The sequence below is a fragment of the Equus przewalskii genome, chromosome 14, assembly GCF_037783145.1.
Source record: "Equus przewalskii isolate Varuska chromosome 14, EquPr2, whole genome shotgun sequence".
NCBI lineage: Eukaryota > Metazoa > Chordata > Mammalia > Perissodactyla > Equidae > Equus > Equus przewalskii.
The window spans coordinates 31,845,870-31,873,629 of record NC_091844.1 but is presented as its reverse complement, the minus strand read 5'-3'; the positions used below and the strand labels follow the sequence as shown (position 1 = coordinate 31,873,629).

Below are 27,760 nucleotides of genomic sequence, written 5' to 3'. Positions count from 1 at the left end.
GCTCCGATTGACCTTTGTAAGTCAAGCACCATCACCAGCCCTATTCTTGAACCCTTGCAATCATAAAAAATTCAGCAGACCTTTGTCATTCACCAAGGATAAGTTTCAAACCCCCAATTTTGTAAACACCACCACAGAAGACTTTTCCCTTTAAAGGGCATATGAAGTGAGATGAGAACAATGAGTCTGAGCTGAGAGTAAACTGGATTCACTGCCGCTCACCATCTGTCTCACTTGCTATCTGCCTGCAAGTCTAAGCAAAGTCACCGCATGCTCTCACTCCGATGGCCAGGACCACGAAGGCCAGAGACCACAAAGTCAGGACACTGTTTATCCAATGAGCATCAGTCTTTCTGTCTGAATATGATCTTTTTTTTTAATATTGGCAACAGGTGCCAATCTTCTCTTTTTCTTCTTCTTCTTCTCCTCCCCAAAGCCCCCCAGTACATAGTTGTATATTCTGGTTGTAGGTCCTTCTGGTTGTGCTATGTGGGATGTAGCCTGAAGAACAGTGTCCTGTCCATGCCAAGGATCCGAACCAGGGAAACCCTGAGCCACTGAAGCGGAGCGCGCAAACTTAACCACTCGGCCATGGGGCTAGTCCCTGAATGTGATCTTAAGGCAGGTAAAATGTTTGAAAATACATAACAAACCTCTTAAAAGAAACTTACAAGGCATGAATTCAACAGAAAGACTGTTGGGGGGAGGGGTTGAAAGAGTTCAGAGTTTTCCTTAAAAACTTTGCCTGAGGGGCTGGCCCCAGCAGAGGGAAAACATCCAAAACCATATGGGTAAACATGTAACCTCTACCTGCCTGGATACAACTTAAAGAATGGCTCTTGGGGCTGGCCCCGTGGCCGAGTGGTTAAGTTCATGTGCTCTGCTTTGACGGCCCAGGGTTTCACCGGTTCAAATCCTGGGCGCAGACATGGCACTGCTCATCAAGCCATGCTGAGGCGGCATCCCACGTGCCACAACTAGAAGGACCCACAACTAAAAATACACAATTATGTATCAGGGGGGCTTTGGGAGAAAAAGGAAAATAAAATCTTAAAAAAAAAAAAACAAAAACGAATGGCTCTTAAAGACACTTTAGATGCCTTTTTGAAACAAAAGTCAAGCCAGGAAAAATAAAAGTGAAAGGTTTTCTAGAATTCCATAGACTTTACATTCTTTCAACTAATTTTGCCTAGTTTACTGAATGCAGAATGTCAATGACAAAACGGTCACTGCTTTTGAGCCACTAACATATTAGTATCTGGGCAGTTTAGAGACATCACCACACAAAGACTTTTTAAATCTTTCACCTTGCAGTTAGATTATGGGCTACACACAGGTCAGTACAGCTCTAAAGAAGTGCTAACTTGAGCCAGCCCTGGTGGTCTAGTGGTTAAGATTCGGGGCTCACCACTGTGGCCCAGGTTCATTTCCCGGTCGTGGAACCACCCCACCCATCTGTCAGTTGTCATACTGTGGCAGTGGCTCACATAGACAACTAAACTAACAACCAGGATACACAACCATGCACTGAAGCTTTAAAAAAAAAAAAAAGTGCTAGCTCACCACAACTCAGCTGATGTGAGGCTAGAACTTAGGTTTACAAATTAATCTTTTTTTTTCTCAAAGTAAACATTTTTATTCTCAGTTTTGCCTTAGCTGTCTTTAGTTTTGAAGCTAATCTTGAAAAGCCCTCATAAAAGACAGACTCACAGTCTGGAGCTGATGGTGACTTGGACAAAGGTACTGGTACTGGAGATGTGAGGGGGGTGGTAGGGAAGCGGGAAGGAGGAGGACCACAGAGTGTAGCTTACACTACTGTCAATGTTCTATTTTCTGTTCTGGGACGTGGGTTGCTAGGTATTTATTATATTATTTCAAACAATAAATAAATAAAATTTTAAAAGAAAAACATAGACACTCTCTTTAACCCTCCTTAGCTTATTTGATTTTCTAAAAACTAACTTGTAAAGTTTTATTTATTCTGAATTAATACAAATAAAACTAATCATGTATTTCAAGACCTCCATTCTTGTCACTTTCCTCATCATGAGGCTATAACTGTTCTAATCCTTCAAAACTCATTTTCCTTTTCCTCTTTTTTTCTTTCTCCCCAAAGCCCCATTACATAGTTGTACATCCTAGTTATAAGTCATTCTACTTCTTCTACGTGGGATGCCGCCACAGCATGGCTTGATGAGTGGAGTGTAGGTCCACACCAAGGATCCGAACCAGTGAACCCTGGGCCACCAAAGTGGAGCGCATGATCTTAACCACTCCGCCACAGGGCCGGCCCCCAAAACTCATCTTTTACTGAGTGTCTGCTGTCATGCTCCTATTAGTTTGTGGTGCTTTATTTTCAAAATGATATTCATAAGCTGCAATACATTCAGCAAAGAACGTCAAAATGATATGAGGTCTGTAAACGTGCCATAAGGAGGCTTTGAAAACACGAGATGTATCACTTGGAACAGAGAAGACCTATCAGGCAGGGCAATAGGTGGGTACCCAGTGGCAGGGACTGTTATTTGGAAACAGGAACAGACCTAGTCCACGTGGCTAGAGCACAGACCGAGAACCAACAGGAAGTATTATAAGCAAATATTTCCACTTAGCATGAGGAAGACCTTTCTCAGAGCTATCACTTCCAACAATGTTATGAGCTGCCTTACCATCTATCAAGGATGCTTTTAATGAAATGGGAAGAACTAGCTGAATGGTCCACCTCTGAAATTGCTGAGGTTCCATGAGGCTATCACAGTCAACCCAAATCCAGCCTGTGTCCTCCACTCTTCCTTAGTATGTCTACGTAATTTCATATAACTATCTTAGTCTCACACTTTTAGATTTTCTCTAAACCTTTATCCCCCTTGCTTCGATTTTAAGTTTGAGGGTTTGAATGATCTTCTAAGGTTTTGGTATCTCCCTCCCCCTCCACACACACACATGCATGCATGCATACACACACGTGCATGTATACCAAGATCAAGGCTATCTACCTTCACTGAATACCTATTTGCTGCATTTTTTTCTCTTCCCTCTCTAAATTCATTTTGCTGGTCCTGCATTTTAATTATGTGATTGTTCTTTCTTTCATTTAGACTTCTACTGTCTTGTGGCCCAATGCACTCTGGACTGAAGCCCAATTACTTTTCCTATCACAACAGAGTAGAACTAGAACACAATTAGTTTAATTTCTCCTCCTTTCAGCAACAGCCCAGTGGGATGAGCAAGACTCACCATCAAACTGATAGTGCATGGTCTGGTGGATGCGTTCTGTGACGCTGGCCAGCCAGTCTTGGAAGGATAAAGTCACTTGTGTCTCATCCAACAGCTGACCACAGGCTAAGAAAAACAAAAAACACAACTCTTCAGGAACTTTTATCTTTCCTTACAGAATAAACAGTTAATTGAAGTTTCAAAAGTTGAGGAGCATGTAAAGAAAAAAAAAGAAGAAACTGAAATTCAAAGAAATTAGATGCATTAAGTGAAATGGAAGATTCTAGGATTTTTTTTTAAGAATCCATCTAGGAAAAAAGAAATGAAAAGCTCCAAGACACTATTAGGTTCAAGATTACAAACCACAGAAAGTTTGCCATCTGTCAACACTAACCTGCAAACTGAAGAAGGGCCTTGTATGGCTGTTTTAGGAATCTATGAATTGGCCCTACTCCTAATGAATATGTCTGTATGCCCACAGACCTACCATTCTACTCCCTTCCTTCTCCTGAAACGCCTTCACATGCCTGAAGAATGTTCCCTTTTGTAGAGATAATGAAGCTATAAGTACTATTCATTTGAAATTAAAATTCTCATAGGTAAATTCATATAGTGATAATTTGGATTAAAAGCTATTTCCCTTTTTCTTGACGCCAAAGGAAGTGATACAAATTTGTTAAAAATCTTCTGCCTGATATAGTTGATCTGTTTACTTCCTGACCCTCCAAAAGTATTTATTCCTGGAATGTATAAGTTCTTAATCAGTTAATTAAGATTTGGTCTTGTATTGTTTGCTATTTATGTATTTGTCTTATCTTCAAAACCAGAGTATGAGAGCAGTATAAAAACATCTAGTGTTTAGTCACCTACCCATATCACAGCAAGTATTCTATAAATACGACCAAAACGGAACTATTTTTTTACAATGTATAAGGAGAGTTAAGAAAATGCCGATCTCCAAAAGTATAAGCTTAATCATTCTGAGCAGAAAAGTGACACACATAAATATTGAAGTTGTGTTCAAATTAAGTCATTCTGTCTGGTAAATTTAGAATGACAGCCATGCAGTTGCTTTTAGGTATATTTTCAAGCCTCACTAACTCTGGAGAACAGGTTATATTTGTCTTTCTCAACAAATATTTACCCTTGCATGATTGTAAAATCTGTTTCTTCTTCAACTTTGAATCTCCACCTCAACTGCATGTGGGTAAGAAGCAACAAGAGGAAAATATCCTACAAAGATAGCCGCGGCCAAACACGTCCATCACTTTTGCTACATTCGTTATTTAGAAGGCACGATTTAGAGCTGAGCATGGTTTGAGACCACGTTACACACTAAGTCGTGTGACAGACCTCAGCCTCAGTGTCTGGAGCGTCAGCACTCCTTGGGGGACAACATGCAGCATGTCGTTTGCTCACGTTGCTTTGGGCTTCTTTTGGATGCTCTTCCCTCTCTTCAGCGCATTCTGGGGAGGGGAGACTTACCCTGCCTTTTTAACGAAGAAGCAACCACAGGCTTTTTCAAGCCGCTTTTCCTTAGATTACTGCTCACTGCATCTTGCGGCAACAGTGAACTGTTCGTCTGTGCACCTAAACCACAAATCATTATAGGGTTTAACAACATTTCTGCAGAATACAACTCGATTTGATTTTAATTTCTGAAGAGTCTAAAACGTATGAAAAGTCTTTGCTAATTTCTAAGTTAGCTTTAGTTTCTAGTAGGAATTAGCATTAGCCATTATATATAACATTTTCAGTTTCTTACACTGTTTGTAGGAAATTGTGTGGGGGAACCAGAAGTGAAAGGAAGAAAAAAATTCACCTCCACTGCTCCCTCCTCTCAGACAATCACTATTAATTTTTTGGTGAACTATCTTTCATTTTCTTTTGTGTGAACAGTTTTGCTGGTTTTATGATTTTAAGTAACTGTGATTCTATATACCAGGATTGCTAGATTTTTTTTTTTCTTGCTGAGGAAGATTCGCCCTGAGCTAACATCTGTTGCCAATCTTCCTCTTTTTGTAAGTGAGCTGCTGCCACAGCATGGCCACTGACAGACGAGTGGTGTAGGTCTGCACCTGGGAACCAAACCCAGGTTGCTGAAGCAGAGCATGCCGAACTTAACCACTAGGCAACTGGGACTGGCCCCAGGATTGCTAGATTTAGCCAAAAACTTGTTTTTCAAATTTCAAATAAATGAATAAATTTTTAGTATAAGTACATTCCAAATATTGCATGGGAGCTACTTATACTAAAAAATTACTCATTGTTTATCTGAACTTCAAGTTCAACTGGCCATTCTGACTTTATCTGGCTACACGAGTGATTGAAACACTTCCCCAAATTCTTTTTTCTATTTGAGGAAGATTAGCCCTGGGCTAATATCTGCCCCCAATCTTCCTCTTTCTGCTGAGGACGATTGGCCCTGAGCTAACATCTGTGCCCATTTTCCTCTACTTTATATGTGGGATGCCTGCCACAGCATGGTTTGATAAGGTGGGTAAGTCTGTGCCTGGGATCTGAACTGGTGAACCCCGGGCCACTGAAGCAGAGCATGTGAAGTTAACTGCTGCGCCACCAGGCTGGCCTGTCCCCAAATTCTTTATAATCATTTGTAATGGCTGCTGGATAGTCTACCAAGTGGCTTTATCATGCTTCATTTAAGTATCCTAAGTGGTTGGCCCTTTAGTTGTTTGTAATTTTTCAGTATTATAAATAACCATAAAATGAGCATCTCTGAACAAAATGCTTTTCCTATACCAAGGATTATTTTCTTAAAAAAGATTATTTAGAAGTGGAACTACTGGGGCTGGCCTGGTGGTATAGTGGTTAAGTTCATGTGCACCACTTTGGTGGCCTGGGGTTTGCCAGTTCGGATCCTGGGCTTGAAGCTAGCACTGCTGGTCAAGCCATGCTGTGGAGGTATCCCACATAAAATAGAGGAAGACTGGCACAGATGTTAGCTCAGCAACAATCTTCCTCAAGCAAAAAGAGGAAGACTGGCAACAGATATTAGCTCAGGGCCAATCTTCCTCACAAAAAGAAAATTTTTCTTGAATTTCAAGTTTTTGTAGGAAAGACCAATAAGTAAAATTTAACAACAATTTCTGCTCTACATTGCTGCCAGAATTACCTCTCAAAAACACAGAAATTACCATGTCACTTTGTTTCTCTATCTTTCTCCAACTTCCCAGCACCAAAACGCCTGTCATGACCACCTGACCCCCTCCAGCAATACTCCCTATGGGTAGGAACATTTTTAAGGCTCTTAACAGATACTGCAAATTACTTTTACAAATGGTTATAGCAACTTACACGACACTAGCCATGCTGAAGAGCCCTGATTCACCTCTGCCTATGGTTGCGTCATTTAAAAAATATTTGCTAATTTGGTAGCAAAAAGTGCCTTGTTTTAATTTTGCATTTCTAAAATGTTTGCAGTCCTCTGTTCACGAGTGAGTCTGGAGTTTGTCCCACACGTGTGGACCAGATAATATTTCCCTTTTGTGTAGAGTCTAGGTCTGTTGACACATCTACCAGGGCACTTCAGCATTTCATATTGATTTATATGAGTCTTTAACTGACGCTAGTACTATGTGATTTGAAAACGAAAAAAAAATATATATATGGTGCCACATGCTGAAAATGCAAGTATATTCCTAAATTAGTGCAAATAACAATAATTAACCATTGTCACAAGTCTTTTTTAAAACACACTATGGATGAAAACTTCATAACACTGTCCTAAGATAGATTAAGGTCTAAGACTACTCTGAGTGTTTAGGGGATAAACAAACACACACAAGAATAAAAGTGGAGCCTGCTTGGATCTTATTCTTGGCCAGCAGAACCAATGCTTAGCTTGACCTGACAAAGAATCATCAATGGAGGGTAAAACTTTTTTCAGGAAAAAACCCATAAAAAGTCTTTCATGTAATGGCTGAGATTCAGTGAAACACATAATACACAGTAAAATAATGTCTCAAGATAACACCACCAAACAAATAAGCAAACCAAGAAACCAAACAGCATCTCACCAGATCCCTCATCCTTTTTCCTCTTCTTTGGCTTTGAGGCCGTTGACTCACAAGCTGATACTGTTGATTCTGAGTGGCAACTTAACTGGGGCACAATCATCTCTTTAAGACCTAAAATATAACAGAGTTCTGAATTATTAACACTATCCAGGAGTAAGTATGGGCCCCTACCTAGAGAAAAATTAATTTATAAAAATCCAAATCCCCAAAACAAATTATGGAGCGACTGCCTGAGTTAAAATAAGTTCCTTTAAAGAACTCCCTAAAACATGTTTTTGTTGATAGACCATTAACTTGATGGAAGGCTCTACAGAGAAATGTAAAGCTAAAAAGTCGGGAGCTGCTGCCAACTAAAGACAAGTAAGAAATGAAAATAAAAGCATTTACAAGATAAAAGTATGTTAACAACAAAAGTCTTGATCTAGAAACTTTTAAAGGTCTTTTGAGCAAGGTACTGGTTTCCCCCATCTTCAAAGATAAGAAACAAGCAAGTGGGGCGGCCCTGTGGCTGAGTGGTTAAATTCACATGCTCTGCTTGGGCCCGGGGTTTTGCTGGTTCGGATCCTGGTCGTGGACCCAGTGCTGCTCATCAGGCCATGCTGAGGCAGCATCCCACATAGCACAACCAGAAGGACCTACGACTAGAATACACAACCATGTACTGGGGGGCTTTGGGGAGAAGAAGGAAAAAAAAAAAAAGAAGATTGGCAACAGATGTTAGCTCAGGTGCCAATCTTTAAAAAAAAAAAAAAGAGGGGGCCACCCCAGTGGCGCAGCGGTTAAGTTTGCACATTCTACTTTGGTGGCCAGGGTTCGCCAGTTCAGATCCTGGGTGTGGACCTATGCACCGCTTGTCAGGCCCTGCTGTGGCAGGCGTCCCACATACAAAGTAGAGGAAGATGGGCACAGATGTTAGCTCAGGGCTAATTTTCCTGAAGAAAAAAAAAAAAGAATAAAAAGAAAAAGAAACCAGCAAGCAAGCCAAAATAAAAGGGATTTTTTGGTTCTTTGTTTTTATTAACACGGGGCATCCATGGAAGAGTAAAAAAAATCAAAGCAAAGCTAACTTTGCTAGATTCATCATCTCAATGAAAATACCCGAGTTTCTTGATCGTTAATTTCAACCAACCAACCAACCAACTTTTATCCAAGTGTGCTGACTGGGATTAAAAGAAGGAATGCTTTTCACTTGAATTATCTAGCAACTGCTTCTGAGGGCTGCTAGGACAATCTCCAAATGCCATCAGTGGAACTCTTTCATTGCCATTTTAGAAAAACAGACTAAGTGTGTCAACCACACCACCTACCGCTGGAATCAAAATTTAGGAAGTCTGAGAACTCCTGCGCCAATGTCTCGTCGCTGGCAAAGGCACAGATGCAAGCGAAGAAATGAATGCATCTCTGGGCTGCCTCCTCCTTGGAGGCATTCGACTTGTGTGATTTCAGAGTCTGGCATGAGCAGAAGAAACGGCGCTCGGGCGAGCTTTTGGCACTGATCTTCTGCGCAAAGGATGTATGCAAATACCCCAAACTATGCTTCTGGCTTGCCTTGCATTTCACCACCAAAATGTTTTTAGTAATCCTCTGTACCAGGGGACCCGTGGGTTCTGTGGCCAACTGCCAGATGGTCTGCTTGGTTTCTGGGGAGGCCTGCATTGCGTTCAGGACCGAGCTCTTTAGGGTCAGAGGGGTGGCTTCTGCCTGGCAGTTCACTGCCAGCTTGATGTGCTGGCACTGGTTTTCCACAACACCCTGGGTGGCAGCTTTCAGGCACGAGGGGACATAACACCGTCCAGAACTCAGCTGAGTGATGATCGTCCCATCCACCGTCTGGATTGTCGTCTCTGAGACACCTAGTTCCACAAAGCAGCGGTAGTCCGGGCCCCGGTCTCTTTGCCGCACTGAGTAGACCTGCAGATCGGAGCCTGTGATGATCTTGACAGCTTCAATACTGGGCTGCTTCCGCGCACCATAGCGGAATATGGTTCCACATGTCTTGTTCTTACAGCTCAGGCCCCGGGTTCCATTGTAGGTGCCGCATCGGGGACACTTTCTGATACCCCTCAGTGTGGCCTTCCCCAAATCAGATAAGAAAGCTGGGACTTTAGTCCTCAGAGAGTTTGGTTCCATTTTTCACAGGCCCTAGAAAAGTCAATATGCCCATCAGGACAAGCATACATTCACACACACACACAAAGTTAAAATCACTTACGATATTTAGTACAGAAAGTGAAATGTACAAAAGCTACCTGCCATTTTCAATTGCACCCTCAAACAGAACATCAATTTAAACCCTCAAAAAAAAAGTGGGAGAAAACTTTGCCTTTCATATCTCTACATATTTTTAAAAGTCCTAATGTAACAACCAAAGCATTTTTCTAGGTTCAGTCCTGTTCTATACAACAACCTAGATTAGTTACCTAACCTTTCTATGCACAGATGTTTAACTTGAGCGAGGACTGAAAATGGGAAAGATGAGTTCTCCCCCTTCCACCACTCCCCACAAAACCCAGTCCAATCCTACCTGCATCAGCTGCCAGCGCATCTGGAAAACAGTGTAACCTGAATTCATAAGACCTAAGAGGTGTTTCGTTAGTTTGTGAGGATCATAGAGCACAGGCGAAGACATAATCACTTGCAGGGTAAATGATACTGCTTAACCCAATGTCTTCTGAAGTCTGAACTCTATGGTGAAACGATGCAGACATTCTGCCTCCCTCTTCTTGGCCAGCCAGTGGCAAAGCTCCTGCCCAGTGTCCCACAGTCAAAGAAGATTCCCAGTGCTCCCAGTGGAGGTCTTGGCAGTCTCTAAGTAAAACAAGAAAACATGTTAAAGTCATACAAAGACAGGATAACGCTTTCCTCTTAGAAATCAGATACAATAGGAATCTAAGTCTCTCACAAATATTTGAGCAATATTTGACAGAAATTTTTATGCAAGTAGTTAAGTGTTTTGTCCTTCCAGTTGCAAGAAGGTAAAACAGTGCTAACGTCATCACACAGGGAGTTGTCAGGAACCCCTAGAGCCAGGGTATGTAATTGGTCAAACCCTCAGCCTTCCTCCTAGTCATGCATTACACTGTTAGAGCGCTTTATGCTTTTCAAAGTGCATTCCCATTATTTCATTTGAACCTCACAATATTAGCATCTCATCTGAGCCAGACAACAACTGCTCTTCAGATAAAAATTAAAAAGTTAACTAACTTGCCTGAGGTCCCCCAACAAAATCAGCAATGTGGTTTCCACTAACCCACAGTATCTGCCAAAAAGAGTGTGAATCTCTGCTTTTGCTTTTCCCCTCAATATTATGAAAATTTTCAAACATATAAAAAAATACAGTTATACAGTGAACTTCCATATACCCACCCACTAGATTCTATAATTAACATTTTACTATATTTGCTTTATTACATACCTATTTATCGATCCCTTTCTCCATTCATCTGTGCCCATATTCCTCTATTTTACATGTGGGATGCCTACCACAGCATGGCTTGATAAGCAGTGAATAGGTCCATGCCAGGGATCTGAACCAGCGAACCCCAGGCTGCCGAACTGGAGCACGCACACTTAACTGCTAAGCCACTGGAGTGGCCCAATCCCTCTTATTTATTTATTTTTTTGAGGAAGATTAGCCCTGAGCTAATATCTGCTGCCAATCCTCCTCTTTTTGCTGAGGAAGACTTGCCCTGAGCTAACATCCATGCCCATCTTCCTCTACTTTATATGCGGGATGCCTGCCACAGCATGGCTTGACAAGCGGTCCACACCCAGGATCCCAACCGGTGAACCCTGGGCCACCAAATTGGAAAGTGCAAACTTAAGCACTACGCCACCTGGCTGGCCCCCAATCCCTCTTGTATTTTGGTGCATTTCAAAGTAAGTTGCAGGCATCAGTTCAGCATGTATATTATTAACTAAAGCTCATTTTAATGCTTTTTTTTTTTTTTAAGGGAATCTGCTTGTGATTTTGAAACAGGCTGTGAGCACTGCTTTTCCCTCCGACCCCAAGGATGGTCTCAACAAAATATTTTCCCTTCACATTTTCTATAGTCCATTGATTAAAAAACTGGAAAGTACAGATAAGAATAGCCCAGGAATGCCCATCTTTTCAGTGGTGCTGTGAACTAATCCCCAACTGTAATATTCACTAAGTGAATAAAGCTTTGTGACGTATGATCTACAGCAGGCTTTCTCCACCTTGGCACTACTGACACTGGGGGCTGAATCATTCTTTGTTCTGGGGGCTGTCCCATGCATTGCAGGATGCAGCATCCCTGGTCTCTACCTATTAGATGCCAGTAGCAGTCCATCCCTCCTCCCCAAGTTGTGAAAAAACAAAAATGTCTCCAGCTATTGCTCAATGTCCTCTGGGGGCAAAATCACTCCAATTAAAAACCACTGATCTAGAGGCATTAGCCTGTTTACACATTTTCCTCCCAGCTCAGTGAGCTTCTCTGGTAGGCATTCCCATTCAGCCAAACGTGTTCTTAGAAGACCATGTTGTTCCAAAGTCAAAAGATGGCAAAATTAGTTTTCGCCCTTTACCATCAATTATTTCCGTGACCGAGTCTTTTAACTTCCGAGCTCAGGTTTTTTATCATTTGCATAATGGAAAAAATATATATACACACACACACAGACACGCACACAATTATATATGAAAGAGCTTAGCAAAAAATTAATCAATTAAAAAAATTATGTTGATGATGCTGATTTAACTTATCATTAAAGTGGGAAAAAAGAAGAACTTCTGCTCCATAAGCGAGGAATTGCTTTGCCAGTTGTGGTGAAGCCCTACAGCGCCGGAGGTCAGCATCCTCACGGGCATGCCACTCTTTCCTCTTAGGTTTGCTTTTACTTTTTTAATTATGTTCTGTAGCGGGCAACTTGTTACTATCTTTCAAAATTACAAAGGCATATTTCCTTCTTAAAAAAACTTTTAATTTTGGAATTGAGATTTACAGAAAAGGTACACAGATAGTACAGAGTTCCTGCATGCCCTTCACCCAGCTTCCCCAAACGTTAACATCTCAAGTAACCATGGGACATTTGTCAAAACTAAGGTTTTAATATTGGTACAATACTATGAACTCTACTACAGACTTTATTTGGATTTCACCAGTTTTTCCACTAGTGCCCTTCTTTAAGAATACATTTTTTATTTTAGAATAATTTTAGATTTTCAGAAAAGTTGCAAAGATAGAATAGAGAGTTCCCAGATACCTCTCACCCAGTTTCCCCCAGTGTTAACATCATATACTACTGGGGGACAGCTGTCAAAACTAAGAAACCAACCTTGGTAGGTCATTACTAACTAAACTCCAGATTCCATCCCCTTTCCGGGTCCCAATCCAAGATGCCACGCTGCATTTATTCCTCGTCTCCTTAGTCTTCTCAGATCTGTGAGTTTGTCTTTCCCTGTTTTTCAGAATCTTGACAATTTTGGTCAGGTATTTTATAGAATGTCCCTCAATCTGGGCTTGTCTGATGTTTTCTCTGCATATTCCTTTAGACCCAGAAATTCCACTAATAAGAATTTATCTTACATACATACTCCCACATGTAAAATGAGGTACATATAAGGCTATTCACTGAAGCATTTTAGTCACAGCAAAACATGAGAAACAACCTAATGTCCATCAAAAAGTAACTGGTTAAATTTAGTTATGGCATATCCTTATAACGGAATACTTAAAAAAATACTTTTACAGCTATTTTAAAAAAGATTGAGGAAGTTCTTTATGTATTGGTCTTTAAGATCTTTAAGAAATATTAAGTGGAAAAGCGAGGTGTAAAACAGCATGTATAATATGTTGTCAACTGTGTATAAAAAGAAGGGGAAAACTATATATATATATATATATATATATATATTTATATTACTTTGTAATTGAAATACAAATTTTTTTTTAGATGTGCACAATTGTCTCACCCACCACGTTTATTTGTTTATTTTTTTGGTGAGGAAAACTGGCCCTGAGCTAACATCTGTTACCAATCTTCCTCTTTTTTTTTGCTTGAGGAAAATTGTCCCTGAGCTAACAGTCTTCCTCTAGTCTGCATGTGGGACACCACCACAGCATGGCTTGACAAGCACTATGTAGGTCCGTGCCCGGGATCTGAACCTGCAAACCCTGGGCTGCTGAAGCAGAGCATGCGAACTTAACCATTACACACCGGGTAGGCCCTGAAATACAAATATTTTTTAAAAATCTCCAAAAGAGTAATCTAATAAGTGTAGTTACCTTATCGGCAAACAGAGGACAAGTGTGGGAGGGAAACTTTTTACCACATACATTTTATAGTTTAATTTTTAAAAAATAATACAGTCACCTTACAAAATTATAATGCAAAAGCAGACTAAAAAGCTAAAGACCCCTTTCAGTCCCATTCCTACCACCACCACCATCCCCATATCCCACCCCTGCCACCCGGCACACCAGATCCCCACTCCTCAAAAGTAACTACAGTTAACAGGCTGGCATATATCCAGCAGGTTATTTTCTTTACGTTTATAAATAAACAAATATATGCACAGAAGTAGGTTTTTGTTTTTAGAAAAACGGAATCAGACACATTGCTCTGAAGTTTGCTTTTGTCACTGAACATTTTATCATAGATTTCTTTCCATGTCAGCACAAATGGCTCTAAACACCTTTTTAAATGGTTGTACGATAATCTGTAGTGTGAATATACCATAGTGTAACTACCTCTACCAGTGTGTTCTTAGTTCTAGACAATGCTGCAAGGAACATCCTCAATATTTATCTTAATGCATAGGTGTAATCATTTCAGTAGAATAGATTCTGAACATTGCTTCTAGTTTTCTTAATTTATTTGGGGGGCTGGTCCAGTGGCATAGCGGTTATGTTTGCGCGCTCTGCTTCGGTGGCCTGGGATTCACAGTTTTGGATCCCGGGCACGAACCTACATACTGCTCATCAAGCCAGGCTGTGGCAGCATCCTAGATACAGGAAGACTGGCACAGAAGTTAGCTCAGCCACAATCTTTCCCAAGCAAAAAGGGAAGATTGGCAACAGACGTTAGCTCAGGGCCAATCTTCTTCACACACACACAAAAAATAATAATAAATAAATAAATAAATGAAGGGAATTTTAAAACATTTAATTTTAGAGGATATCAGAGTGAAGATGGCCTAAATAACACAAAACCCAGAATCCACAAAATATTGATTAAATTTTTCCTGGGTATATAATTTTTTTTAAAAAAAAACAGCTTTATTAAGATATACATCACAAACCATAGAATTCACTCATTTTAAGTGTATGATTCAACGACATTTATGAAGTCTATAGAGCTGGGTATCCATCCCTACAATCCAGTTTTAGAACACTGCCAATCATCCCCAAAAGATCTCTCTTGCTGTTTGCAGCTCGTCACCATTCCCACCCCGAGGCAATCACTAATCTGCTTTCTGTCTCCATAGATTTATCTTTCCTGGACATTTTATACAGGTGGACTCATACAATAAGTGGCCTTTTATGTCTGGCTTCTTTCACTCAACGTGATGTTTTCAAAGTTCACCACACTGCAGCACGTATCAGTACTTCATCCCTGTACACCGCCGAGCATCATTTTGTTTATCCATTCACCCATCTGACAGACACTGAATTGTTTACAATCTTTGGCTATTACAAACAGTGCTGCTGAGAACACTGACACGGCAAATTTTTGTGTAGACAAATGTCTTCATTTCTCCTGGGCAGATACCTAGAAGTCGAATTGCTAGGTCATATGGTAAGTTTATGTTTAATTTTTAAAGAAAATGTCAAAACCGTTGTCCAAAGTGGCCGTACCATTTTACATTCACACCAGCAACATAAAAGGGTTCCTGTTTCTTCACTTCCTGGCCAACATGTATTACAGTCTTCTTGATTACAGCCTTTTGATTACAGTGGGTGTGAGTGGTATCTCACTGTGGTTTTTTTGTTTGTTTGCTTTTTTTTTTGTTTTGTTCGTTTTTTTTTTTTAAAGATTTAATTTTTCCTTTTTCTCCCCAAAGCACCCCCAGTACATAGTTGTATATTTTTAGTCGTGAGTCCTTCTCGTTGTGGCACATGGGATGCCGCCTCAGCATGGCTTGAGGAGCGGTGCCATGTCCGTGCCCAGAATCCGAACTGGCGAAACCCTGGGCCACCAAAGTGGAGCACGTGAACCTAACCACTGGGCCCCGGGGCCGGGCCCATATCTAGAATTTTGATAGAGATTGCACTGTATCTGTAGATCAACTTGGGGAGTAGTGCCATCGTAGCAATATTAAATCTTCTAGTCCATGAACATGGACTATCTTCCTATCTTTAGATCTTTAATTTCTTTCAATGACGTTTTGTAGCTTTCAGTGTACAAGTCTTACACAACTTTTGTCGCTCAGTTTATTCTCTAAGTCTTTGGACTTAGTTTATGGTGCTTTTCTCTATGCAGGAAGTGTTCATTTTCATTTTAATCAAGCATAATTGGTCTTAATTTTAAAATGGGCAAAATATTTGAATAACTGTTTCCCCAAAGAGATAAGCAGATGTCTAAATAGGCATATGAAATGTTGCTTAACATCATTATTCACTAGGGAAATGTAAGTTAAAACCACAGTGAGTTACCAAGCCAGCCCTGATGGCCTACTGGTTAAAGTTCAGCGTTCTCACCACTCTGGCACCCCGGGGGTTGTTTTCAGGTTGCGGAACACCACCATCTGTCTGTGAGCAGCCATGCTGTGACGGTGGTACACATGGAAGAACTAGAAGGACTTACAGCTAGGATATACAACCATGCACGGGGGCTTTGGGAGGAAAAGAAAAAAGAGGAAGATTGGCAACAGATGTCATTAGGCCATGCTGAGGCAGTGTCCCGCATGCCACAACCAGAAGGATCCACAAGTAAAATATTCAACTACGTACGGGGGGAATTTGGGGAGAAAGAGCAGGAAAAAAAAAAAGAAGATAGATTGGCAACAGTTGTTAGCTCAGATGCTAATCTTTAAATAAAAAAAAATTTCTAGATAACTTTTTGCAGAAATTGACAAGATGATCCTAAAATTCATATGGAAATGTAAAGGACCTGGAAAAGCTAGAACAATCTTGAGAAAGAAGAACAAAGTAGAAGGACTCACAGTTCCTGATTTCAAAACTTACTATAAAGCTACAGTAATTAAGACAATGTGGACAGAGAAGGACAAATACTGTGTGATACCACTTGTATGTGGAATCTAAAAAAGTGGAACTCATAGACACAGAGAATAGAATGGTGGTTGGTAGGGGTCGGGAGGTGAGAGAAATGGGGAGATGTTGGCGAGAGGCTACAAACTTCCAGTTATAAGATTAAGTTCTGGAGATCTAATTTACAGCATGGTGATTATAGTTAATAATACTGTATGATATACTTGAAAGTTGTTAAGAGAGTAAATCTTAAATGTTCTCACCACAAAAAAGAAATGGTAATTATGTGACGTGATGGCTTGTTAGCTAATGCTAGGGTGGTAATCATTTTGCAATATATAAATGTATCAAATCCACATGTTGTACACCTTAAACTTACACAATGTTATAGGTCAATTATATCTCAATAAAGCTGGGCAGGGGAAAAGGACAATGTGGTACTGGAATAAGGACAGACATACAGATCAATGGAAAAAATAGAGAGTTCAGAAACAAACTGTCACATTTACAGTCAGCTGATTTTTGACAAGGATGCCAAGATCATTCAATGGGGAAAGAACAGTCTTTTCAACAAATCATGCGGGGACAACTGGACATCCACTTGCAAAAGAGTGAAGCTGGACCTCTACCTCCTACTGTATACAAAAATTAACTCAAAATGGATCATAGACATACATGTAAGAGCTAAAACCATAAAACTCTTAGAAGAAAACATAGGAGTAAATCTTTGTGACCTTGGATTAGGCAATGGTTTCTTCGATATTATACTAAAAGCATAAGTGACAAAAGATAAAAATAGACAAATTGGGTTTCATCAAAATTAAGACATCTGTGCTTCTAAGGTCACCATCAAGAAAGTGAAAAGATGGGGGCAAGCCCTGAGGCCAAGCGGTTAAGTTCTTGTGCTCTGCTTCAGCAGTGCGGGGTTCATCAGTTCAGATCCTGGGTGTGGACCTACACACCTCTCAGCAAGCCATGCTGTGGTGGCATCCCACACAGAAGAACTAGAATGACTTACAACTATGATATACAACTATGCACAGGGGCTTTAGGGAGAGAGAAAAAGAGGAAAATTGGCAACAGATGTTAGCTCAGGGCCAGTCTTCCTCACCACAGAGGGGGAAAAAGAATTCTACACTTAAAAAAAAAAAAGAAAGTGAAAAGATAACCGACAGAATGGAAGAAAATAGTTGCAAATCATACTTAGGATAAGGGACTTGTATCCAGAATATAGAAAGAACACTTACAACTCAACAATAAAAAGACAAATAACCCAATTAAAAAGTGAGCAAAGGATCTGAATAGATATTTCTTCAAAGAAGGTATATAAATAGCTAATAAGCACATGAAAAGATGTTCAACATCATGTCATTAAGGAAATGCAAATCAAAATCACACCAAGGGGGGCTGGCCCAGTGGCAGAGTGGTTAAGTTTGTGTGCTCTGCTTCAGAGGCCCAGGGTTCACCAGTTTGGATCCTAGGCAGACCCATGTACTGCTTATCAAACCATGCTGTGGCAGGTGTCTCATATATAAAATAGAGAAAGATGGGCACGGGTGTTAGCTCAGAGCCAATCTTCCTCAGCAAAAAGAGGAGGATTGGCAGTGGATGTTAGCTCATGGCTGGTCTTCCTCAAAAAAAATAAAATAAAAACAAATAAATAAAAGTAATATTAAAATAAAACACCAAGGTGCTACTTCACAGTCACTAAGATGACTAAAAAAGACAGATGATAACAAGTGTTGGCATGGATGTAGAAAGACTGGAACCCTGATACATCATTGATGGTACTGTAAAATGTTGCAGCCATTTTGGAAAATTGACAGCTCCTCAAAATGTTAAAAAGAGTTACCACATGTGGGGCTGGCCCTGTGGCCGAGTGGTTAGGTTCGCGTGCTCCGCTGCAGGCGGCCCAGTGTTTCATTGGTTCAAATCCTGGGCGCGGACATGGCACTGCTCATCGGACCACACTGCGGCGGCGTCCCACATGCCACAGCTAGAAAGACCAACAACGAAGAATATACAACTATGTGCTGGGGGGTTTTAGGGAGAAAAAGGAAAAAAATAAATAAAAATCTTAAAAAAAAAAGTTACCATATGACTATCAAGAGAATAGAAAACATATAAAAGTTTGTACATGAATGTTCATAGTAGTGTAATTCATAATAGCCAGAAAGTAGAATCAATCCATTTGATTTATCATCAGTTGTTCAACTGATGAATGGATAAACAAAAGGTAGTATATCTATACAATGGAATATTATTTGGCTACAAAAGGGAATGAAGTTTTGATACATGCTACAACATGGAAAAATAAACCTTGAAATATCATGTTAAGTGAAAGAAGCCAGACACAAAAAGGTCACACATTGTATGATTCCATTTATTTTTATTTATTTATTTATTTTTTGAGGAAGATCAACCCTGAGCTAACCACTGCCAATCCTCCTCTTTTTGCTGAGGAAGACTGGCCCTGAGCTAACATCTATGCCCATCTTCCTGTACTTTATATGTGGGACGCCTGCCACAGCATGGCTTTTTGCTAAGTGGTGCCATGTCTGCACCCGGGATCCAAACAGGCGAACCCTAGGCTGCTGAAGCGGGAACACGTGAACTTAACCGCTGTGCCACTGGGTTGGCCCCATGTACGATTCCATCTAAGTGAAATATCCAGAATAGGCTAATGCACAGACACAGAAAGTAGATTAGTGGTTACCAGGGACCAAGGAGTCACAGCTAAGGAGTGTGAGGTTTCTATTCGGGGTGATGAAAACTTGTACAATTCTACGAATATACTAAAATCACTGAATTGCAACAATTTAGAAGTGGATTTTATGTTACGCGAATTATATTTCAATAAAGCTGTTATTAAAAATAGAGAAAAAATATTTGGAATGTAAATGCCAAAGGGCTAATTTCCTAAAATGAATTTTTACACAAAAATAATAAAAAGAAACAAACTCACTAGAAAAATGGGCAAAGGACATGAAAGGACAGCTTGCGAAAAAGAAAAAAGAAAAATGACTTTAGAAGTGCGAAACATCCTCACAACAAGCAAGAGGCAAATGAAAACAAGACAATACTTTGGCAAAGTGATAAAAACATAAATGTTATCATCATGTTCATGAGAAGGTGGAAAAATAGGCACTCTACATTGTTGGTAGGACTATAAGCTGCAACATGCTCTCTGAAGGAATGTAAATGAAATAAATGTAAAAGACACTTTGACTTGGCAATTCCACTTTTGAGGTTGCATGAGTTATACTCTCACATGTACACAAAGTATGTACAGGAGTACTCGACGCAAGGTAGTCCATAATTGTACAAGAATGGAAACGGTCTAAGAGCTGACTAAATAAATCATGGTGTAACCATACAATATGCCACTATAAAGCCATTAAAAAGAACCAGACAGACCCATATGTACTGATAAGGAACAAATATCAAGATAGACTGTGGAAAAAAGGTGTAGTATTTCATGTATAATATGATAGTCTTGGTTTAAAAAAGACAAGACAGGGGAGATATATACACACACACACAAACATAGAATATTTCTATTGCCTCAGAAGTGACTTGGGACTTGGGAAATAGAAAGTGGGAGGGACACTTCCGTTTCACTGTTTTGTATTATTTGAATTTTAAACGTGTATCTAGTACTAGTATCACTAATTACAGACTCCATATTCAAAGCATATACAAACAAGTAACACAACCTGTAAAGAACCTCTATCTAACTCCTGCCCATCAAAAGTACTCCCCTTGTCGGCGAGTTCACAAAGCCTCCTCAGCAAGAGCGTGTAAAGAGACTGGTACTGGAAGAGTTAACCGACGAACCCTCCCTGGAACTGCTGGGTTTCCATCCAGGTACTATTTGCCTGTAGAGCTATATACACAGTGTGGTGGATGCTGTTTAATACTTGGGAAGCACAGGAAGTGGAGAACGAATGATCACCATGAGTAAGACATAAAACTTGCTAACGTTTATTGAGTACACTCCATATTAAGCCCTTCCCGTGCATTTACTCATGTATTGCTCACCACGATCCTGTGAAGTAGCTACTATTTTACCCATCTTAGAGATGAAGAAACTGGCTCAGAGGAAGCAGTGATCTGATGAATATCTCACAGTCACTGGGTATCTAACGCGAGTTTGGAATCTACTGGATTCCTTGTCAAACCACAGGGAGGGGAAGGGAAAACTCCAGAAGCCAGGCCTCCCGAGTCCTGGCCCAGGGTGCTGCCATCAGCCTCGCGCTGTCTCTGAGAAGCAGAGAATGGCCGCCAGGGCCCTGCAGCCACGCGTCCGGGTACCGGGCCTGCGGGACGCACCCCGCCCGCCCCGCTTCCGGGATCCGCCCCGCCCCTGGACGCACCACCGAGGACCTGCTTCCCGGCATCCTCCCCGCGCGCCCACTCACTTCCGGTCCTAAGTAGGCCCAGGCAGAAGCATCACCTGGCCGGCACCCTGCTGCTTGGACACGCTCTCCGTTGGGATCCTCAACTCTCCGCCCTTATCCTACCGCCGTCTCCACCCTCTGTCAACACGGCCCGCTTACCTGCCTTGCGCCCCCCCGCGGCCCCAGGGCCCCACGCTGACGACCGCCCTCACCTCCTCTCTCTTCGCCTGCCGCGGCCTTTTACAAACGCGGCCAAACTGTTCGCTGTAACAACAGCCGCTATTGGTCGGGGCCGCCCACGCGCGGCAAGGGCCCGCCCCGCTCAGCTCGTGTTGTCTGCTGGGAGTTGTAGTTCCTTCTTCCGGGAGGCCTTTGAGAGTTGCTGCGGAATCTGGTGGGGGAATCTGCGCCTACCTGGTGGGTGGAACGCTCGGGTTCTTCTCTGGTGCTGGCGTGCTTCTGGCTGGTACGCAAGGCACCGACACAGCTCTAGGGCTGGTCACGACTGCTTCACGCCTGGGAGAGTCGTGTTTCTGAGAGTTCCATTGGTAACTGATGCAAAAATCGCCTGAGATTTTCTAGTTCGTAGCAGATGTCGGCTGCGATTTATTGTTTTGTCAAGGGAGGTCTTGTCCACCGCAGTATTTGCTGTTTCTGTAACTTGTGGGATTATATCAAGTTATCTTTTTCTCCCTTCACTACACTCTGACATGTTACTTGAACGTTTTCCCTTAGTTGAAATCGGCTTCCTGTGTGTCCTACCTAGTTCTGGTCCTTGGAGTTGTTGGGGCCCAGGGCAGGCAACCCCAAAATATCCCACAATAGCATATTGATTATTTTGAATTCAAGTTGCTTGTCTCTGTTCCCCCGAAAGCAGGAAATAAATCTCCCGCGTGAAAGGCGCTCTCCCTGCGTCCTGATCCCCAGAGCCAGGGGACTCAGGGCCAGAAGCCCGCAGAAACAAACCTTGCTAATTGACTACCTCAAGTCGAAACTCTGCTTAAATTCCTCACTATTTATGTCCCTCAAATCTGTTTCTTTGTCCTGTCATTCCTCACAAATTTATTGTCTCTTTGCGTAAAAGATATATATATACTGCTGCTTTGTTCACTCTCCGAGCATCGTTTTTAATGGTCTCTAATACAAACGTATTAAACTGGATTTTTTTCTCCTGTTAAGCTGGTCTTGTGTCAGTTTTATTATAGTCCAGCCATAAGAACACAAGAAGGGAAGAAAACGGATTTTTTTCCCCTGTCCTGACAGAATCACACAGAATAAACTGAAATGCTCTTTGATCACGATTGAAGAAAGCTCCAGAGTCCACTGTGTTAAGGGTGAGGCTTGTGTGTAGTGGAAAACTCGGGCAAGAGATTTCCTGTACCTTTGGCCCTGGTCCTGCTACTTACTTAAGGTGGCGCTGTGGGCAGATTGCCTGAGTCTTCTCAACTATTAATAAGAGAAATGATCCTTTCCAAGATTGAGGTGTGTAATATCGTTTCTTAAACTGGAGGAAGGGAGAGAAGGGCACACTTTGTTCCAGGAGATTTTCTAATTTTGTCTTTCCATTTTGACTGTAGGTTTTTAAAATGATCGTCAGTATATCCTGGGTCATCTGGATGATCACCTAACAGTACTGCAGGGTTTCAATGCCTGGTTGTGTTTATGATTGTATTGCTGCCGAGTGATTATCTAAAGCAGTTGTTCTCAACTGGGAGGGCTGCTGCTGGCGTCTGGCAAGTACACCCCGCGGGTGTTAAAGATCCTACAGTGCACAGGACGGCCCTCACAACAAAGAATTATCTGGCCCAAAATGTCAGAAGTGCCAAAGTTGAGAGACCCTGTTGTAAAGACAGAGGGTTTAACTTTTTTTCAGTGGAATCACCCAAATGCATCCTAAGAGATCTGGATTTTAAGTTGAGACATTATGTGGTCCAGTCAGGAAGGCAGCCATCAAGCCACCCCATTCTAAAAGAGGTTTCTTTCTTCCAAACACTCAGGGTTTTTTCATTCCTTCTTCAAAGAAGGGCCTTTGAAGAAGTGTTGCCATCACAGAAGTCCTTTCTGAGCCCTCTCTTCATGAATAGATTTCTCAGAATTGCATAATACTCTCAAGTTATGGTTGGACACAGTAAGCCGCCTTTCTCTGTTCTCTGAGCATCATGATTTCAGCCTTGAGGTAGATTTTTGTTGTGATGCCTGCGTCAAGCTATTAATTCACAGTGAGCCTCCCTGGCATCATGATATATTGTAATAGTATAATTATTATACAAGGAAAGGAAAATGTTAGAGAAGTGATACTGTAAAAGTTCCAATTATGTGGCAAACCAGGATCTGAGAAAGAACAATAGTGACTGCTTATCACCTTAACCAGCACTTAACAATGTTGCCTGCTCTGTGCTAAATGTTTTTTGTGTTAATGTCATTTAAGCCTCCTAACAACCAGAATTTCTATGAGACAAACCAAAAAAATAGCATATCATGTTTTCTGATCATAAATTAAGTTAGAAATCAATAATAAAACATGGGAATCCAAAAACACAAATAAATAGGGTATGTTAATTTTCAGTATGTTAATATCTTTTCCTCTGCCATCGTACTGAATTCTCACAGGCCGCTGAAGCAAAGGGCATGGAACTTTAACCCCTCGGCCACGGGACTGGCCCCCCTCTGTTACTTTCAAAGATAAATGCTACATTTTTTCTGCAACTTGCTTTTTTTACTTAATATAATATATCATGGTTCTAAGTCAGTATATGTAGTTGTACCTCATTCTGGTCTGACTGTAAAGTATTCCATGCAGCTGTATCAATCAAGATAGGCTGGACTCTAACAGTGACAAACAACCCTCAAATCTATGTGGCTTGAAACAACATGCCTCAATGTTTAGGGTCAACAACCTTCGATCAGCTGGGGCCTTCGTCCTGCATTATCATCTTCCTCCAGCTCCAGCACCCAGGCTGGCAGAATACCCCCCATCTGGAACACTGCTGGCAACCATGGCAAAGACATGCTGGCTCTTTAGAGTTTCTGCCCAGAAATATCTCAGGTCACTTTCACTCATTTTTTTGGACTCCCAACAGATGCCATCAAGTTATTCCTTAGTGAAGCTGGGCTTATGATTTTTCCTTTCTCCTACTTGTCTGTTTTGGTTTCAAGAATTTCAGTCCTTATAAAATAAGTTTGAGATTATTCTCTCCTATTCTCAGGAAGAGTTTGTATTGTTTTATTGATTAAATCCTTCATTCATTGTAGAGTGTTTGGTAGAGTTCACCTCTAAAGCTATTTGTGCCTGCTTTTGGGGAAGTGGTGGTGGTTTTGTTTTTTTGCTATCCAGATTTTTAACTACTGCTTTGAGTTCTTTCATGGTTATTAGACTATTGAGGTCTCCTATTTCTTCTTGGAATTATCTTTTTTTTTAATTCATAAACTTTGCTTTTTAGAACAGTTTTAGGTTTACATAAAAATTGAGCAGAACGTACAGACAGTGCCCCCATACTCCCTATCCCTCGATACCACCTTTCCCACTGTTGACATCCTGCACTGCATGGGACATTTGTTACAATTGATGAACCTACAGTGACCCATCATTATCACTCAAAGTCCATAGTTTACACTAGAGCTCACTCTTGGTGTTGTACATTCTATGGGTTTTGACAAATGTGTAGTAACACGTATCCACTATTATGGTATCATAGAGAATAGTTTCACTCCCCTAAAAATCCTCTGTGCTCTGCCTGTTCATCCCTCTCTCACTCCTAACTCCTGGCAACCACTGATCCTTTTACTGTCTCCACAGTTTTGCCTTTTCCAGAATGTCATATACTTGGAATCACACAGTATGTAGCCTTTTCAGATTGACTGCTTTCACTTAGTAATATGCATTTAAGTTTCCTCATTATTTTTTAAAATCTTGACTGTATCTTATAGTAAAAGTCCCTCTTTTATTCTTTTTTTTTGTTGTTCTCTTTTTTCTTCATCAATTTCACCACGATGGGGGCCGGCCCGGTGATGCAGCGGTTAAGTGCGCATGTTCCACTTTGGCGGCCCAGGGTTTGCCGGTTCGGATCCCGGGTGCGGACATGGTACCGCTTGGCACACCATGCTGTGGTGGGCATCCCACATATAAAGTAGAGGAAGATGGGCACAGATGTTAGCTCACGGCCAGTCTTCCTCAGCAAAAAGAGGAGGATTAGCAGCAGATGTTAGCTCAGGGCTAATCTCCACCCCCCGCAAAAAAAATTTCACCACGATGTTAGGTAGTTTATTAATCTTTTCAAAAGAACAAACTTTTTGGCTTGTTTGAGCTGGTTTACTATATCTTTGCTTTCAATTATATTAATTTTTCCTGCTATCTTTATTGTTTCCTTATTGTTCCTTTTTTTTTTAAAGATTGGCACCTGAGCTAACAACTGTTGCCAATCTTCCTTTTCTTTTTTGCTTTTTCTCCCCAATTCCCCCAAGTTCATAGTTGTATATTCTAGTTGTGGGTCCCTCTAGTTGTGGCATGCATGATGCCCCCTCAGCATGGCCTGATGAGTGGTGCCATGTCCGCACCCAGGATCTGAACCCGTGAAACCCTGGGCTGCCAAAGTGGAGCGCGCAAACTTAACCCCTTGGCCACCGGGCCAGCCCCTCTTCTAACTTCTTACGCAGGACACGGAGCTCATTAATTTTTAGCTCTTCTTTTCTAATATAAGCATTTAAGGTTACACATTATTTTCAAGGTGCCATTTTACCTGCATTCCACAAGTTTTGATATGTATTATTTTCTTTAAATATTTAAAAATTTCCACTATGGCACTTCTTTGACCCATAAGTTATTCACACACATATTTTGGAATTTCTACAAATTTTTGTTACTGATTTCTAACCTTTTTTATGGCCAGAAAACATGATAAGCTACTTTTTTTTTCTTTGTCTGATGGAAACTCTGCTTTATCCATCTGTTAATATACAAAGAATAGCTCCTGATACGTAAAGGCATTTTCAATCAAAAAGAATTTGTGTGCTATTTGCACAGTAGAACAAATACTCACAGTTCTTTGATTTTTGACAATTGGCAGTAATTATCTTTCAACTTCCCTCACCCTTCCAGCCCCTATGATCTTTTCAAACCAATTATTGTCTTCAGTATTCCATGTGTACTTGAGAAAAGGTGCGTATTTTGTTTGCCATTAATTTGGCCACATCAGCGTTGTTTATGGTTTCCTGGTATGTATTTTTCTGTGTACTTTTGTTTTAGATGTTACTTAAGAGTAGCACATCTATCTAGATTTTGAAAATCCAATCTTTTAAAATTTATTAGCTTAAATATCAGCTATGGATATTTGATATATTGTGCTTACCAATCTATTTGGAATTATTTCTACTGTCTCATTTTGTGATTTGTTTATATCTGGCTTTCTCTGCGTTCCTTTTTTTGCATTCGTTTGGACTTCTTTTTTTATTGCCTCTTCTCATTTTGGAAGTTACATGCTCTACTGTTTTTTTTAGTGATAGTCCATTCTCTCTGAAGCATTATCTCGTTGAATATTGCCCATCTCACATTGTTTTCTCTTTATGGAACTCCAGTTTAAGTATATTTTAGACTTATTCTATTCTCCATGCTGTCTTCATTTTCTATCCTTTGTAGTGTTCCAATTTACAGATTCCATCAGCTGTATCTAATTTGGTTGTTTAGCCAGTTCATTGAATTTTTTCTTTTAGCTATTGTATTTTTTTTGGTAAAGACTGGCACCTGAGCTAACAACTGTTGCCAAGCTTCCCTTTTTTTCCCCTTTCTTCTTCTCCCCAGAGTCCCCCAGTACATAGTTGTGTATTCTAGTTGTGCCTCTGGTTGTGCTATGTGGGATGCCGCCTCAGCATGGCCACCAATGAGTGGTGGAGGTCTGCGACCGGGAACCAAACCTGGGCCGCTGAAGCAGAGCATGCTGAATTCAACCACTAGGCCATGTGGCTGGTCCCTGATAGTTTTTTATTGTGAGCTCCAGTTGATGACTTTAATTTGAGGTAATCCTGAGGGGCCTGGGTGGAGGATACGTTCTTCCAGAGAGGATTTGTGGGTATCCAAACTACATAAGGGATTCCTGGGGCTGGCCTGGTGATATAGTGGTTGAGTTTGTGCGCTCCACTTCAGCAGCCTGGGGTTTGTGGATTTGGATCCTTAGTACAACCTACACACTGCTCATCAAGCCCTGCTGTGGTGGCGTCCCACATACAAAATACAGGAAGATTGGCACAGATGTTAGCTCAGGGACAATCTTCCTCACCAAAAAAAACACAAAAAACAAAAAACCCTACACAGGAGATTCCTTCTGATTGATAAAAATAATCAATCTAATCAAGAAATGGACAAAGAGTATGAACAGACATGTCACAAGAAAGAAATGCAAACACCCAATTATCATAGGAAAAAGTGATTAACTTTACTTGCAATCAGGAAAATACAATTAAAGAGATCATTTTACACATATCAGTTTGGCAAAAATAAAAGCTTAGCAACAATCAGCATTAGTAAAAGCAGGGGGAAATGAGTGCTTTCTGATATTACTGGTTGGAGTGTAAAATGGTATCGCCTTTTAAGAGGGCAATATAACAACACAGAATACAATTTTTACAATTCACATTTCTTTAACCCATCCTTCAATTTCTACATATGTGAGAAACAGTATACACATGCACAAAAACTCATTCTTCGACTGTACTCCCAATTTACTTTTTATATAAAAAGGAGATGAATGTCTTTTGTTTTGTATTTCTGAATGGTTGAAGGCTGGGGTTGTTTTCATGGTGGTCGTTTCCTTTTGTGGTTTATTCATAGTTTACTGTATTGAGATTTTAAAGAATTATTGCTTCTTTAAACCCATCTCCTTTCTTCTTCCTTCTCTCTACAGCCAAATGACCCGACAAGGCAGTCTGCACTAGCTAACTGTCC

General features: G+C 40.9%; 1 protein-coding gene and 1 long non-coding RNA gene across 4 annotated transcripts in view; one reads left to right on the top strand and one right to left on the bottom strand.

Annotated features, from left to right (window-relative positions):
- C14H2orf42 (chromosome 14 C2orf42 homolog) overlaps positions 1-21,160 on the bottom strand; it is a 36,356-nt gene extending 15,196 nt beyond the window's left edge. The window contains exons 1-6 of one of the 3 annotated variants that reach the window (XM_008514845.2): positions 21,039-21,160; positions 9,778-10,061; positions 8,561-9,395; positions 7,254-7,364; positions 4,702-4,806; positions 3,238-3,342 (exon numbers count right to left, since the gene is read on the bottom strand). In XM_008514845.2, coding sequence (XP_008513067.1) covers positions 3,238-3,342; positions 4,702-4,806; positions 7,254-7,364; positions 8,561-9,383 — 1,144 coding nt within the window. In that variant the 5' untranslated portion in view covers positions 9,384-9,395; positions 9,778-10,061; positions 21,039-21,160. Of the gene's footprint in view, positions 1-3,237; positions 3,343-4,701; positions 4,807-7,253; positions 7,365-8,560; positions 9,396-9,777; positions 10,062-20,847 lie in introns of all 3 variants that reach the window. The other 2 variants (XM_008514846.2, XM_008514843.2) reach the window with 2 other exon arrangements.
- Positions 21,161-21,179: 19 nt separating this feature from the next.
- On the top strand, positions 21,180-26,188 carry LOC139075531 (uncharacterized). Its single transcript, XR_011526004.1, has 3 exons — positions 21,180-21,243; positions 22,090-22,308; positions 22,404-26,188. It is a non-coding gene; the product is annotated as an uncharacterized lncRNA (long non-coding RNA).
- The last annotated feature ends 1,572 nt before the right edge of the window (positions 26,189-27,760 follow it).